We start from the raw sequence: 13,973 nt of genomic DNA, 5'->3' as shown, positions 1-13,973 counted from the left end.
TCCTGGGATTGCACCAGCACCACAGAGATTGGCCGCTGGCACCAGCTGAACAAGCACTGTTTGTGCCAGTTTCCTGGTGGGAGTGATTGATTAGAGCTGGTTGAGCTTGCTCTGTCCAGAGCAGGTGTGGAGCAAATTTGCCCTGACTCAGTCAATTAACTTTATCAGAGAATCAGAATCAACAGTGTGAATATGATAACGGTGTGTTGCAAGCTCCATGCTTCTCACTGTGCCTGATCTCACACTGCTGCCATAGTTCTGACGCTATTGCTAAAAACTGGTGCCCAAATCTTGCGATGTGCAAGCACTTGATCCAGATTCATCCCATGAATGAGCAGAATGTTAGCAAGCACGCTGAAACTACACTCCTCTGCACCATGGGCTTCATTTGATACACAGGAGTAATTATCACTGCTGAAAGCATTTAAGTCTGTTTTATCTTTGAGGGGAGTTGTTTTGGTTTTACTTCAGGTGAGGACTACAGAGAATCTGCCCTAATAAGCAAGGGAATCGTGAAGGAAATCATATGGCATGATGCAAAGAAGGGAGACCAAATTTAGAAAAGCAAAACATGGACAAAGTGGCTAGATAATCAGATGCCCAAAGGTCAAATCTGATACGTATCATGGGATGTAGAACATACGTCTCCAGGGTGACTTGGGTTTATCAAAGCAAATAGTGTTGGAACCTCCATCTCCCATCCTTCTGCCATTAAACTGAAATTCCTGCTTCATTTCCTATGGTCAGAGTCAAGAGAGGGAGGCAGGGAAAATTCCATGCCCTGTTTGGGAAGTCTAAAATTATGTGTCTTGGGGATACTTTGGCAGTTCAAGCAAGCACCCCTCCAAGCCTGATGACTGGTCAGACAAGTATAACGTTAACCTTAGAACTCACCTCTCAAAAAACCTGCATGTCATTAGTCACTAAGCTCTTAATTGAGGGTTATTGGCAAGAAGATAACCAACACTTAGACTAAACAGGGCTTCTTTCCTGTCTGATGCTGTATGTAGACGTGTATAACACCAGAGAGATGAAAAGGCTGCCTATACCATTTCCCTGACAATGTCTCAGCTCACAAGTCTCCACATGCAACCACATGTTTTGTAGATCAGATGAACCTAGCTTTGCCCCAAACTACACTGTTTTCATGCCCATTTAATAAACCAAACTGTAGTCCAAGTGGATGGCCAGTGAGAGAAATGGAACGATAATGAAGTAAATAAGTTTGAAATATGTTCAGATGTCTGCGCAAACTTGCCTCTTCAAAGATGACTGTCACCTTGGTGGATTCAGCCTGCAGGTGCATGGAGCCCCTTGCCTTCAGCAGTCCTCTCCTGGAATAATCAAATAACTCCACAGGGGAAACATCAGTAAGTCTCTGTGACAGGCTCAGACAGGACTAAGGATAGTAAAAGCTTTTGTCAGCCCTCAAGCATTCTCTGGTCACTCAGTCTTATCCTCAGAAAGGAAGTTGTGTGTAAGCTTTGTGGTACCTGGACTGCTCTTGGTAACTGAGGCTGTGTTGCAAAATACTCTGAAAGCCAAAGTTCCTCACAAAACTGACCTGCACAATTATTTTCCCCCCTCCAAGGATAGCATTTGCCCTCTGTCCTTACCCCAGTTTGGTTTGTGTCTGACCTCTGGCAGTGGGTGTGCTAACCCTGGGTTTGAATGAAGGACTAACTGAGCTACCGGCACAATGCAGAGCAACACCAAGGCTGCTTTAGGTAACTCCGGATGTCAGAGCTCAGCAGCTGGACCTCTCAGGAGCACAGCAGGGTCACTGCCTCACCTGCTCATACCTTCTGGCTTTTCTTTCTCTTGCCCTCGTGGCTGCAGTGAGGAGAAGTCCTTCGGTTTGCACCAGCAGAACCTCTGACCACACAGTATCAATGACAGGATGGGACTATAGCTGGCAGCATCCTCCTCTCTGGATTGAAAAGCAAGTTCAAAAGCCATTGCAATGGTCTGGCTCAAAAATATTGCGTCACAGCACTAATCAGAGTTAGGCACTGTTACAAGGAGCTTTATTCTTGGTCATGATTTCTGCTGTCATTAAAGGGTCCTGTAACTTTTAAAATTAAGTAAGACCATATGGTATACGAAGCAAGCAACAAAGCAAAAAAGAAAGCAAAAGTAAGCTAGCAAAAGAAAGAAAGAGAAAGAGGTAAAAAAGAAAAGGAGAGACAGAGAAAGATGGAAAGGAAGCAAGACAGGAAGGCAAGCAGGCAGGCAGAAGGAAAGAAAGGAAGGAAGGAAAGAAAGAAAGAAAAGGAAGAAAAAGAAAGAAAACAAGGAAAGGAAAGCAATAAAGCCAGAATCTCTGTACTGTATTCCAGTGATGGCAAATAGAAATAATACCGAGAAGAAAAAATGTAATCTAAAAAAGGGAAAAGTTCTCCTGGCTCGTATTATGTGCAATTCCAGGCACTGTAACAGTGAAACATGAGCTGATATCTCTGTTTCCGTGAACATGCTATGTTTTAGAGGATGTTACTCTCAGAGCTTCTAAACTTCGTGACATAAACAGCAAACCTAATTCAGAAAAAAGCACCTACCACACCAGATTACCATAACCAGGAGCACACACCTTTAAATCAAAAGTCAGTTGAGTTGGAAAAGGTTTAAGTTTTTTCAATAAATTATTTTTTATAATGACTATAAAAGTTATATAGTACACAGGGACTTGCTAGAGGTAGATACTTTACTGTACCTGAATTGCTAGGAATACTTCCTGAGGCATAAAGCTGACAATCAGACATCTGAGTGCATTTGAAAAACATCATCTACCAAAAGACTAAAGTATGAATTTAGCAAAGTAATCCAGGAAGGAAATTCTTTGTTCTTGCTTGTTACTTATCATGGCAACTGAAGTGATGTAATGGGAAATGAATTTACACTTTAATTCAAAAATAGATGAAATATAGGAAGAGTTTGAGAACAAAATTATTTTTCACTGTTAAATATATGGATTTTGACTCTTCCTGAACTGTATTTCAACACGTTTTTTTTATTTTATGCCCATGATAAGTTATTAAACATATAAAATTGCCTTATTTATAGAGTATAACAGCATTGCTAGTGATAATGCCCCCATTTTTCAAGGTAGCAACTACTTAGATATGTATAGATTCTAGATGATCTTTTAATTACAAGGGGAAGAAGGAAATTGCTAGAAATAAAAGAGGTTTCTCATTCTACAAAGAAGGGGACAAAAGGAGAGATGATTCTAAATTAGCAAAATTACTGAATTGCAATTCTTATAAAAACTAAAGTGCAATCAGAAAGAGCAGCTTGTGGTTAGGATTGGTGAGAGAAGGTCATAAGGAAGGTTGAGGGGGAGAAAACTAAGGATGTGAAGCTGCACAAATTCCTGTAATATGCAGCATGGGGAGGAAAGGGAATTAACTAACGAACTTATTCAAACTACTGACAATTATTTTCAAGTGCTCCTGGAGAATTAGTGATCCCTAAGACAACTGAAAAGAAAGAGGAGCATGTTACTGGTCTTTAAAAGCGGCTGGGGAAGAGGAAGAGAAAGAGTGAACCTGTCATCTACCATCTGGTAAGCCTAAATTCAGTCTGCAGTAATATAGTGGAAAAAATATTAAAAGGTAAAAATCCTAAGTACTTAGGGGAGAATGGATCCACAACCAGTAAACAGCATGGATTTATAAGGAATGGAAGAAAGCCACACACAAGCACTTTTTTTCTTCCTATAATTGCAAAGTGGCGACTGAAGGGAATACAGTAGGTGTAATATACGTGCCTACTAACATATAGATTTGGATGTATGAGCTTCAGTAAATTAAATAGGATCTAGCAGTGTGACCACAAAAAAAAAAAAATCCAATGTAATTTTTGGGCTTCTAACACAGAGGCATTGTGTCATGTTCCTGGGAAGTGATAGATGTCTCTCTCAGTATACAGCACTGATGAGATAGCACCTCGACTACTGCTTTCAGATTTAAGTACATTCAGTACCAATAAAGAGGAACTGGAAGGAGTTCAAGAAGCTTGGAAGGGAAAAGAAACACCTATAGAAACTGTTTGGTGATTAAATGTTAACTGAAAATAGATATCTATAGCCTGGCCAAACAAGGGTGGGAAAAGTAAGATCAGTGCCATATTCCTCACAGTGGAAAGTTTCCAATATAAACAAAATAGGGTCAGGTGTAAGAGTGAAAGCTGGACAGGGAGTAAGTGTTCCTTGTACATGGTCAGAGCTCTGGCCTCTCTTCTGATGAGACCCACTCAGACATTTGCTGGGGAGTGTTTGAAAGGAGCAGAGAGAGTAAGCACTTACTCTGAGAGCTGGAAACAGGAGGAGAGCATTTAGGGAGAACTGCATGAGGCAGAATTCAGGCTGAAATAGATAAACAAGCATAACAGGTAGCTCTGACAATCCAGGGAGTGGTTTGCTATGGGAAGCTACACCAGTAACCCTGTTTTGGCCAAAGCAAAAGTGCACACATGTGGGAAATCATGTGCATGAGGAGGGGAATGGCTTAGAGGACCTAGAAGAGAAAGGAAGGAGAGATAAGAAGGAGAAGGCAAAAGAGGAGAAGGAGAAGGAAAGGTGAAAAGGAAGAAGGAGAGGGAGAAAAAGATGGAGAGGAAGAAGCAGAGGGAGAGGGAGAGGAAGAGGGAGAAGAAGAAGGAGGGAAAGATTGAGAGGGGAAAGAAAAAAAGGAAGAACGAAATACATACTAATAATAACCCTAAACCTTCCAAAGCGAAAACAGAGCACACTGGATCTTCCAGTCTTTCTCCACAAAACTGATTGTAGTGCCCCAGTGGGTTTGTCACTGCATATACACCCAGTGTTGTCCCTGAAAATGGGACACCAGCAGGCTTTTCCAGCCATAATCTGTTTCAAGTACATATATTTCCTGGTGTGCACCTATGTAAATGAATATACATGCAATACCTGCTGAGACCCTTTTGACTCCTCCTGTCTAAGCACAGCCCTCAGCCTATTAGACTTCAGCTTCAACAGGGAGACCTGAGGAATGATTATTTAGCTCGCTGTGCCAACACACTTTACAGGGTTATTTTAAGTTTCCATGGTTTGCTTGTGGTTTTTGTTTTGTTGCTTTTTTTTTTTATGGTGTTTTGGTTTTTTTTTTGTCGTGTAATTTTCTGTCTCCAGCCCCACGCCTGTCCTTCCTTCCATCGCGGGCATAAACTCCGCTTCTAGAGGCTGGCCATGCATTTCTCCCGCTGACCAGGAGATGGTGCTGTGGATTTTGGATCTGGAGCGCAGCCACCAGGGCCGGGACTGGGGGGCCGGTAGGTCGCGGTAGAGCCCGAGGAAGACTTACTGGCCACCTGCGGGTCTCAGCAGAGACTCTCAGGTGCCTTTGATCCCATTGGAGCTCTTCAGGCTTTCCTTGCAATCTCCAGCGGTTCCCTCCCGAGGGCAGGGCAGGGATACCAGGTGGCATCCCTCACCTTAAGGGGCCTCAACTCTGCTAAGGTGTCGGGTCAAGTCCATCAACATATTTTTTCTCCTCCTGAAGGACCTGGGATGGAGCTGGGAGGATGTTTTCTTCCATTTCTCAGCCTCTCGCCTCACAAATACTCTCAAGCTCGACTACACCCTCCAGGTCCCGCCACCTTGTCCCATCCCCGATCCCTCGGTGAGCAGGACGCTGCCCCAGGCGTCCTGGGGGCTAAGAGCATCGCATTTTCTCCACTACCCGTCGCCCCTTCTCCTCCCTTACACGCGTCCCTGAGAACCGGGTGGGCTGCCGGTCCCAGTCTGCTGCTGGAAACACTTCCGAGGCTGGGAATTCACTGGCCTCTGGATAGGCACCTCTGGGGAGGTTTGCAGTAGGAGAGAATGCAAGGAGGGTGTTGTTTTCTTTCTTTTCACTGTCTTTTCTTCACCCTGAAGTTAAAGAAAGTTTGTCTAAGAGTGAAGACCGCACAGAACCAGCTGAGGAGAACGAAAATCGCTCTCTAGCACTTGGCGCTGAAAGAGCCAGGGGGATCGCTGGGGATGTCCCCGCTGCCCTCGGAGCTCGACTCCCGGCCCTGCTCCCCCAGGCTCGGCTTGCCGGAGGCTGAGGGGCTTGGGGCCGAGCCTCTAGAAGGGGACCGGGAACTTGGGTGATCCCAAGACCTAAGCCTGCTGCCGCGGAGTGCACGCCGTTCTCTGCCCCGAGCAGGCAGGGAGAGGCTGCCTTCGGCTGCCTAAAATCTGCTTCACCAGCATTCAGCTGCTGGACGCCTTTAGGGAAAATCTGGAGACCGTCTTTCCTCCAGGAGGCTTTTCATGAAACGGAAAGCCCAGCCCTGGGGAGAGGGAAGGGGGGGTTTAACTTCTCCCCAGGGTAGGGAGCAGAACAAAGTGGCTCTCAAGCAGATTTTGCGAAAGACACCGTGGAAAATCAGCAGCCGCTGTGGCTGCCCGCTCTCATCTGTATTCCGGGACCCTCCCGACTCCCCGCAGCCCCGCCGGGACGGCCGGTGCCCGGGGGACGCAGGTGATGCTCCAGGACGGCCGGAGCAGCCCTCTCTGCAGCCCGGGTCCGAGCTGCTCCTTGCCCGAAATAGTGCCCAAGTGGAGCGGAACCGGTGACGGAGGGCTGCGGTACAATTAAGCCAGATAACGAGACGCTGGGCAGATGTGTTTTCATTGCGCTGTAAGATAAACGCAGTGTTAAATGCCTGACAACTTCCCAGAAGCAATCAGCAAAAGTTTACGAGTGCATAAACCTCAAAGACCATTCCTCGGTATTTTTATAAGCCCCGCATTTAAAGCTTCTATAAATTCTTCTGCCTGCTCCAAACTAAAGTTCCCGTAGACTATTAAACAGCCACTTCTTCGGGAGGGGGTAGAGATAGACCGTAACAGGCGGGTCCGGGAGAGGTGAGTTGGTGTCTCTTTTTGTCTCCTTATGCCCTCCACTTTCTTCTCCCTACCTCCCCCTCTCCAAGCTAAAGTTTGAGAGAAAGTTATAGCACGGCAAGTGACAGGTGAAAGCATAGGCAAGAGGACTGGGATACATCAAGAACAGGGTCAGACCCAGAAAGAAAGGGAAAGGAAAGGATGGAGAGAAGTAAAAGCAAAAGAGAGATGGATGAAAGGACGGGCAGAAGCGGGGACAAGCACGTAGCTATATTCTCAGGCAGATCAGCATCAGGCAGGCTGACGGGTGTACGGGGACGAGCAGAAAGCTTAGAAGGAAAGAGGCAAATTTCAGTCACAGGGCGCAAACCTGAGCGAAGGCAGCCGAGGCCAAGGGGAGACCTCCTGGAGATCGCCGCAGTGTCCCCGTCAGCCTGCCCCGACGGCGCGGCCCGGCAGCTCTCGCCGCCCCTCGGAGCACTGGCCCCGTCGCCTGCGGAGCGGGACGGCATGCCTTCCCCAGAGGTGCAGGGAAAAAGAAGTGAGGTAGCACTAGTGAACCGACAGATTAGCTGAAGAGATCGAGCCAGGGAAATCCATCTTACAAAAAATAAATTGCGAGGAATTAAATGTTTCCCCTAACCATCATACTATAACAACAGTATCTGTCATCCCTAAGTGACCACATGAGTTTTACAAGTTTGGTATTGAACAGATAAAATAATTATTTTTTTTAAATAAACTATTGCTATTATAAAATCCTTTGTTTATGATCCCAAGGAAAAATGAAATTGCTAATTAGAAAACAATAAACCGAAAATGCCTTTGGATTAATAATGATAGAGGTTAAGGGTGGCATCCCTTGGAAAGGGGGAGGGGAACGAGGCGCTCTGTGCCTGTGCGCTTGGACGGCGACGAGGGACAAGCGCAGCAGCCAAACGGGGCTGGGAGGGAGGAGGACGGGGGAAGAGGACGTGGGGGAGGACCCCCCCCCCCCTTCTCTTCGGAGGTCTCGGCTTGTGTGTTCGGCTCTGATCTGGAGACACGAGGTGAGGAAGGTCTGTATTGTAGTCATGTCCTCGCTAGATGAAATCTCAGTCAATTACTTTGAAATCTGCAGCTTGGCTTCTTTTCATTCTTTCCAGGTGAAAATTCAAACGTTTTCTGTTGTCGCCTGGTCCTTTCTTTCCTGAAACAAGGCACCCAACTGTTCTGATATTACCATTCAAAAACAGGTTCTGTGGCAAACCTCATTTGTGAATCTATTACAGAGATTAATAGATTATTTCTCCTTTTTCAACTAATTCTCAGTGGGGAAATTTAACCATATGGTAAGGAGAGAATTAGAATTTCATCACATTAGAGCAAAATGTAATGAAAAGAGTCCAACACCTGGGGCCAACTCTGAAAGACACAATTAAAAGGTTTTTAATGAAACCAGAGAAACTAAAAAATTTCATAGCCTTCAGTAATTCTGCCACGTAAGAATGATTTACTGGAAGTGTTGGGAAATATTGTTTTTACTGATGTCAGAAGGATGAAAACCTGCCACTAAATACCCTGAGCGCTAACAGTAGAGCGAGAGCGAGCTGCTCGCCTCCAGCAGTAGAGGAGCAGCGGGACAAAATTTAGACCAGCCCTGGGGTTGCAGCTTCAGTCTCTGAGAGAGCGCAGAAGAGCCTGTGCCCGGCAAAAAAAAAAAGGGGGAAAAGCCCCGGGAGGAGAGCAGGGTATCTTCCCGGCACCGGTGGCGGCATCTAGGCGCTGGGGAGTGGAGCGGATCTCTCCTGCCGAAGGAGGCGGGGAGGGAAGGAGCTGCAAAGAGTTGGTCAATCACAGTAAATAAATAATAATAAAAAAGTTTGGTGGGGTTTGCCCTTTCTCACCCCGCCCTCCCTCCTCCCCAGATAGGTTCATTTGCAAAGTAACTGATGGGGCTTTATATTTTTTATAGGGACACTGGGGATCATCACTCTAAAGCGGCAATCTGCTGCTTGGAAAGGGCTCAGGGAGGGAGGAGGAGGAGGGGAGCCTCCCTGTAATTTGGTCTCCGCTTGCTGGAGAGGGGGGAAGCGGGGGCTAGGGGCCATCCGGCTCCCAGGAAAGGCAGTTAGACTTTGGCGGGGGGCAGGAGCGGACACGGCTGCTGGGGTCGCTCCGCTTCTTTTAGTTATTATTTTAGGATCTTTTTCTCTTTCCCCGGCGACGCTTTTCGGGAAGACCGGTGGGGGTTGGAGGGGAGCTCTAAGTTAATGTAAATGCAGGGGGTGGGTGGGCTAGGGTGGGGGGAGAGGGTGTCACTCCTGACTCCACAGCTAAGTTAGCAGAAGTCTGCTGGCAGCACTCGGAAGGGGAGCGTTGAAGCGGGCTTTTCTGCAGTGCAGGGTTGTAATTTGCTGAAGGAGGCAAAGAACATCCTTCGATCTAAGTAGGGCTTTTAGTGTGCTCATTGATGAGTGAAAGTCGCCACACATGTCAAGCTAAAGGCAGTTGTTGGGTTACTAACAGGACACAACGTCTTGCAAACATATGCGTTAAGCTGTGTATACAGATGGCAGGGAGAATAATGGAGCAGGCGCCTCTTATAAAGCTCTAGCTGCTGCCTGTCTTCAGACCTGGGAAAAGCAACTATTCAGACTCAGGGCCAGATAGCGCCTGGGATTGTTTGTTACCGTTTTAATCCTATTAATTAAAACGTTAACCTGATTGGGTAGAAAGCTCTGTCCCAACAGGCGAGTCTTCTTCATAATAACCTACTCTCAGAGATAATGATGTAAAAGACTCCCCCGTCTGCGGCGGCTGCTGGTTGATGGGTCCGGAAATCTCTTGAAGGTGAATCCAAGCAAGATAAACGGTGGAAGCGGCTCCACTGCCAGCGCACAATGCCCCAGCGCGGCGCCTGCTGAGGGCGAGCCGGAGCCGGAGCTGCAGCCGGAGCAGGAGCCACAGCCAAAGGCACAGCCACAGCCGCCGCCAGAGCCGGAATCGCCAGAGCCACAGCCCGAGCCGCCGCCGGAGCAGGGGCAGCAGCGGCGACAGGCACAGCGCAGCCCCGGCGGGAGCCGGGAAGCGATTTCTGCCAGCGGGACGCCGGGGAGCCGCCCGCCGCGGCGCGGAGCCTTGGAGGAGCGGGCCGGGAGCTGAGGGGGGCGGAGGAGGCGGAGGCGAGCGGGGCGCCGATGGAGCGGGCGCTGGGGCTGCCCGCAGAAGAGGACCTCTTCCACAAGAGCCTCGCTGCCTCGGCCAAGCGCATGGAGTCTGCTTTCCGCTCGCCCCCAGGGCTCGACCTCTCTCACCCCCGCGACCGCCAGCCCTCGCCGCTCGCCTGCTACGAGGCGGCGGAGCCCGAGGCGCTGCTGCAACCCGGCGTCGGCGGCGACCCGCTGGCGCTGCCGCCGGGCTCCGTCTGCGTCAAGTACGGCGAGAGCGCCAGCCGCAGCTCGGTGGCCGAGAGCAGCGGCGGCGAGCAGAGCCCCGACGACGACAGCGACGGCCGCTGCGAGCTGGTGCTGCGCGGCGCCGGGGGGGACCCGCGCGTCGCCTCGCCGGCGGCAGGCGGCGGCGGTGGCGGCGGGGGGGGCGGGGGGCTGAAGGCGGCCGAGGGCGGCTGCTCCAACAGCCACGGGCACGGCGGCAGCAAGAAGTCCAAGGAGCAGAAGGCGCTGCGCCTCAACATCAACGCGCGGGAGCGGCGGCGGATGCACGACCTGAACGACGCTCTGGACGAGCTGCGGGCGGTCATCCCCTACGCGCACAGCCCCTCTGTGCGGAAGCTCTCCAAGATCGCCACGCTCCTCCTGGCCAAGAACTACATCCTGATGCAGGCGCAGGCCCTGGAGGAGATGCGGCGCCTGGTGGCTTATCTCAACCAGGGCCAGGCCATCTCGGCCGCCTCCCTGCCCAGCTCCGCTGCGGCGGCTGCTGCGGCGGCGGCGGCGCTGCACCCCGCCCTCGGCGCCTACGAGCAGGCGGCCGGGTATCCCTTCAGCGCCGGGCTGCCCCCCGCTACCTCCTGCCCGGAGAAATGTGCCATTTTCAACAGCGTCTCCTCCAGCCTCTGCAAACAGTGCACGGAGAAGCCTTAAGGGCCGCTGTCGTTGCCGCCCCCCGCCACAGCCCCGGGGAGCGGCGACAGCCGGTGTCTCGGCCCCGGTCCCGGGCTGGAGGTCGCGGGGGCTGCGGAGGGACTGACCGCCGCTCGGTCCCCCCCGCCCTCCGCCCGGCCTCTCTTCGCCTCGCTCTTCTCTTTCGGTCTTGCCGGAACGGGACGTCCCCGGGAGCCAGCGTGCGTGTGGCCGTGGGGCGGGGGGCCGGGGGTGCCCCGGCCTGGGGGGCGCGGGGGATGGGGTGTTCGCTCCGTCGGAGAGCCCGCTGAGCGGCCGGACAAAAGAAAGGCCGGGAAGAAGCGTCAGTCTGTGCCGGGAGCCGGAGTAGCACCGGGGAGAGGGCTGGAGAGCATCCCTCATCCCGGTCTGGCGGCCCCTGGGAGGGGAAGGAGTCGCGACGGCCCGGGCGCGGAGGTGGATGGGACAAATCAGAGAGGGCACTTGAACATAGATTTTTTTTTTTAATTATTATTATTATTAGCAGTATTATTATTATTCTAAGCCAGGAAACAAACAAACTTGAAATGTAAACTTATTTAAGCGACTCGCAGAAACAAAGACCATTGCTATGGAAGACTTTGTATTTTTTATCGTTTCTGAACTTTGATCCTGTGAAAATGCGCAAAGTTTGGTGAGAGTGATTTAAAAAAAAATAAATTAAGAGAGTTAAAAAAAAATCAAAAGCCTACTCCGTGTGGCTGAAAGTATCGCATTTTTAAAAGAAATATTTATGTGCACCTTGTTTCTTTCCACTTTGCAATGATGTATAAACAAGACATGCTATTTATTTGTTATTCTTTAAATGACCCTTCCACACCAACAATGTTTATCATGTGTTAAGGTCACGGGTCTTATGTGCAGTTACTTTAAATGCTTCTGAAATTCTGTTTATGGATTAACTTAAACTGTGTGCCAAGTGTTTAAAACGTTTATTTGCCAACAACGTATAACCAGAAATGTTGATGTATCCGAGCTGCTTAGGCTTATGAAAGGTCATCTGGATTTTAAGTTGCATCATCCCTGTATTTAAATTGAGCTTTAATAAATTGCTTCAGTCCAAAAATTACAGGAAAGGTGTATTCTTAATTGCTCAAGCAACTAATTTTGAGAGGGTATTCTTTGCATTAGAGCAGGTAATAGCTATTTACTTTTACAAGGCATCAGACCAATAGCTGCTACAAGAGCACTTGCCAAGCCGGTGTTTTCCCAGGCGCTGTGTTTTCAAAGGTATCATTTAAACCGCTTTTAATGTGTATGTAAATTATTCTGACTGTGGATGATTATTTAAGTTTAAATACTTTAAAATACTTTCGGCTGATTTACGGAACGCGTGGAATTCTTCTCTTTTATTTATGGGGCCTGGGGGGGGGGGGGGGGGGTGTGGATTTTGGGGGAAGGAAAATGAGAGATGAAAAGCAAGAAGTAGCTGTTCACCCAAAGTGAGCCTTCAGTTTGAGTTTGCATGGCTGGGTGGCTGTCTCTCTGCCATTTGTAAATCAAGATTTTTTTTTTTTTTCTTTTTTTTCTTTTTTTTTTTTTCCCTTTTCAAAAATGAGTCCTGCTGTTTTCCACTACTTGCAGATAATACAAATTCGGACTGTCAGGTTGGATGGCAAAATAGGAGCCATGATGGATCTGTTGGCAGGTCACGGATGTGTAAAGAGTGATATATATTAAATAGGTCAGATTATGACAGCAATGTATGATCGTTTGTATGTGTATCTATGTCGGAAAGAATCTTTATTAAAATATTTTGAACAAACGCTTTTGTTGTGTTGTGCTTTGTTAAGCGTGTGTCTCCAGATTTAAGGAGGTGGGTGGGGGGATAGTTTCCTTTACCCTGCTCTGAGGGCGCCACGGTACCCCCTCGGCACCCCACTCCCAGCTCAGGGTATCCCAAAGAGGGGAGGGGAGAAAGGTCTTCTCTGTGGTGCCTTTCTACCGTGATGCTGGGTGTGCTCCCGGGTGAGCTACAGGACTCCCCTCCCCCGTCTCCTCCCTACCCTCAAGTTTTGGAGCCACCCGTCCCCTCGTGTCGCCTCCGACCTGCCGCAGATCCGAGGTCAGAGGAGCAGGCAGCTTACCAGAGCTGCCAGCCCTGCGCTGGGCCCGGCCCAGGGGCCCCGATCCCGCAGGGGTCCCCCCTCCCCTCGGGAGGCCCAGGTCGGCGGCGGGGGTCCACGGAGCCGCCTCTCCTAACGGCAGCACCAGAAGCGGAGGAAGGGGATAAATCTTTTCTGCTCCACTTCCCATCAAAAAAGATTAATCAGAACCTGTAACTTTTCAGGAAACATAACTGTAAAGTGCCACGGAGCTGTGGGAAGGCAGCCCAGAGAGGGTGGGCAGATCAGCCTCCAGGCGCAAGGAGAAGCGTCTCTCAGCATTTACTAGACAAAGGCTGGGTGCGTCTAATTATGATTATTAAAACAATTTCCATGACGATGTCTAATATTATGTTAATTTGAAAACAACTGTGTATGAAAACTGTCGACTATAATACCTAAATTCATTTAATGAAACACATCGTTAAGGCAATTAAACCTCCTGGATGTGATTAAGGAACATAATTACGACACTGTTCTGCGCCATAATTGGGTGTCTTTAATCAAGGGGTAAAGTGATCAGCAACACAGCCATTAGTTTGTATTGTTCTGTCTCTGCTGTCCATCATTCTGATTAGGAATTAACCACCGCCACCAGCTTGGCGTGGTGCGTGCCTGTGTGTGTGTCTGAGTGTGTGTTCGTGCATCTAACATCGAGGGACACGTTTGCTGCGATATTTACCGCTTAATATTACCGCCTACCGAGAGGGCTTCCCGGAGGGGCTCCCCGGGAAGGCGTGGGACGGGAGAAGCAGGCAAAGTCCCAGCAAACTCCTGGGGAGGCCAGGACCCGGGCTGGAAAGGAGGGTGAGAGGGCCCGGGGCGCGGGGCGGCTCTGCCTCCTGGTCACTGATGAAGGGCCTAGGTGTAGGCCGGGCAGAGCGTGGGCTGCGGGGCCGCCTGTGACAC

At 49.5% G+C, this 13,973-nt stretch overlaps 1 protein-coding gene across 1 annotated transcript; it reads left to right on the top strand.

Moving 5' to 3' along the window:
• The first annotated feature begins 9,885 nt into the window (after positions 1–9,885).
• BHLHE22 (basic helix-loop-helix family member e22) lies at positions 9,886–11,082 on the top strand. Its single transcript, XM_061448389.1, has one exon. It carries the CDS (start codon positions 10,036–10,038, stop codon positions 10,939–10,941), a length of 906 nt encoding a protein of 301 aa, XP_061304373.1. The 5' UTR covers positions 9,886–10,035; the 3' UTR covers positions 10,942–11,082.
• Positions 11,083–13,973: the final 2,891 nt, after the last annotated feature.

The sequence above is a fragment of the Pezoporus flaviventris genome, unplaced genomic scaffold (genome assembly GCF_033815535.1).
Source record: "Pezoporus flaviventris isolate CSIRO_AGI_PZ_B2104156 unplaced genomic scaffold, CSIRO_AGI_Pfla_v1 ptg000007l, whole genome shotgun sequence".
Classification (NCBI taxonomy): domain Eukaryota; kingdom Metazoa; phylum Chordata; class Aves; order Psittaciformes; family Psittacidae; genus Pezoporus; species Pezoporus flaviventris.
Note: the sequence above shows the minus strand (reverse complement) of the source record. Positions and strands in the feature narration are given on the sequence as shown.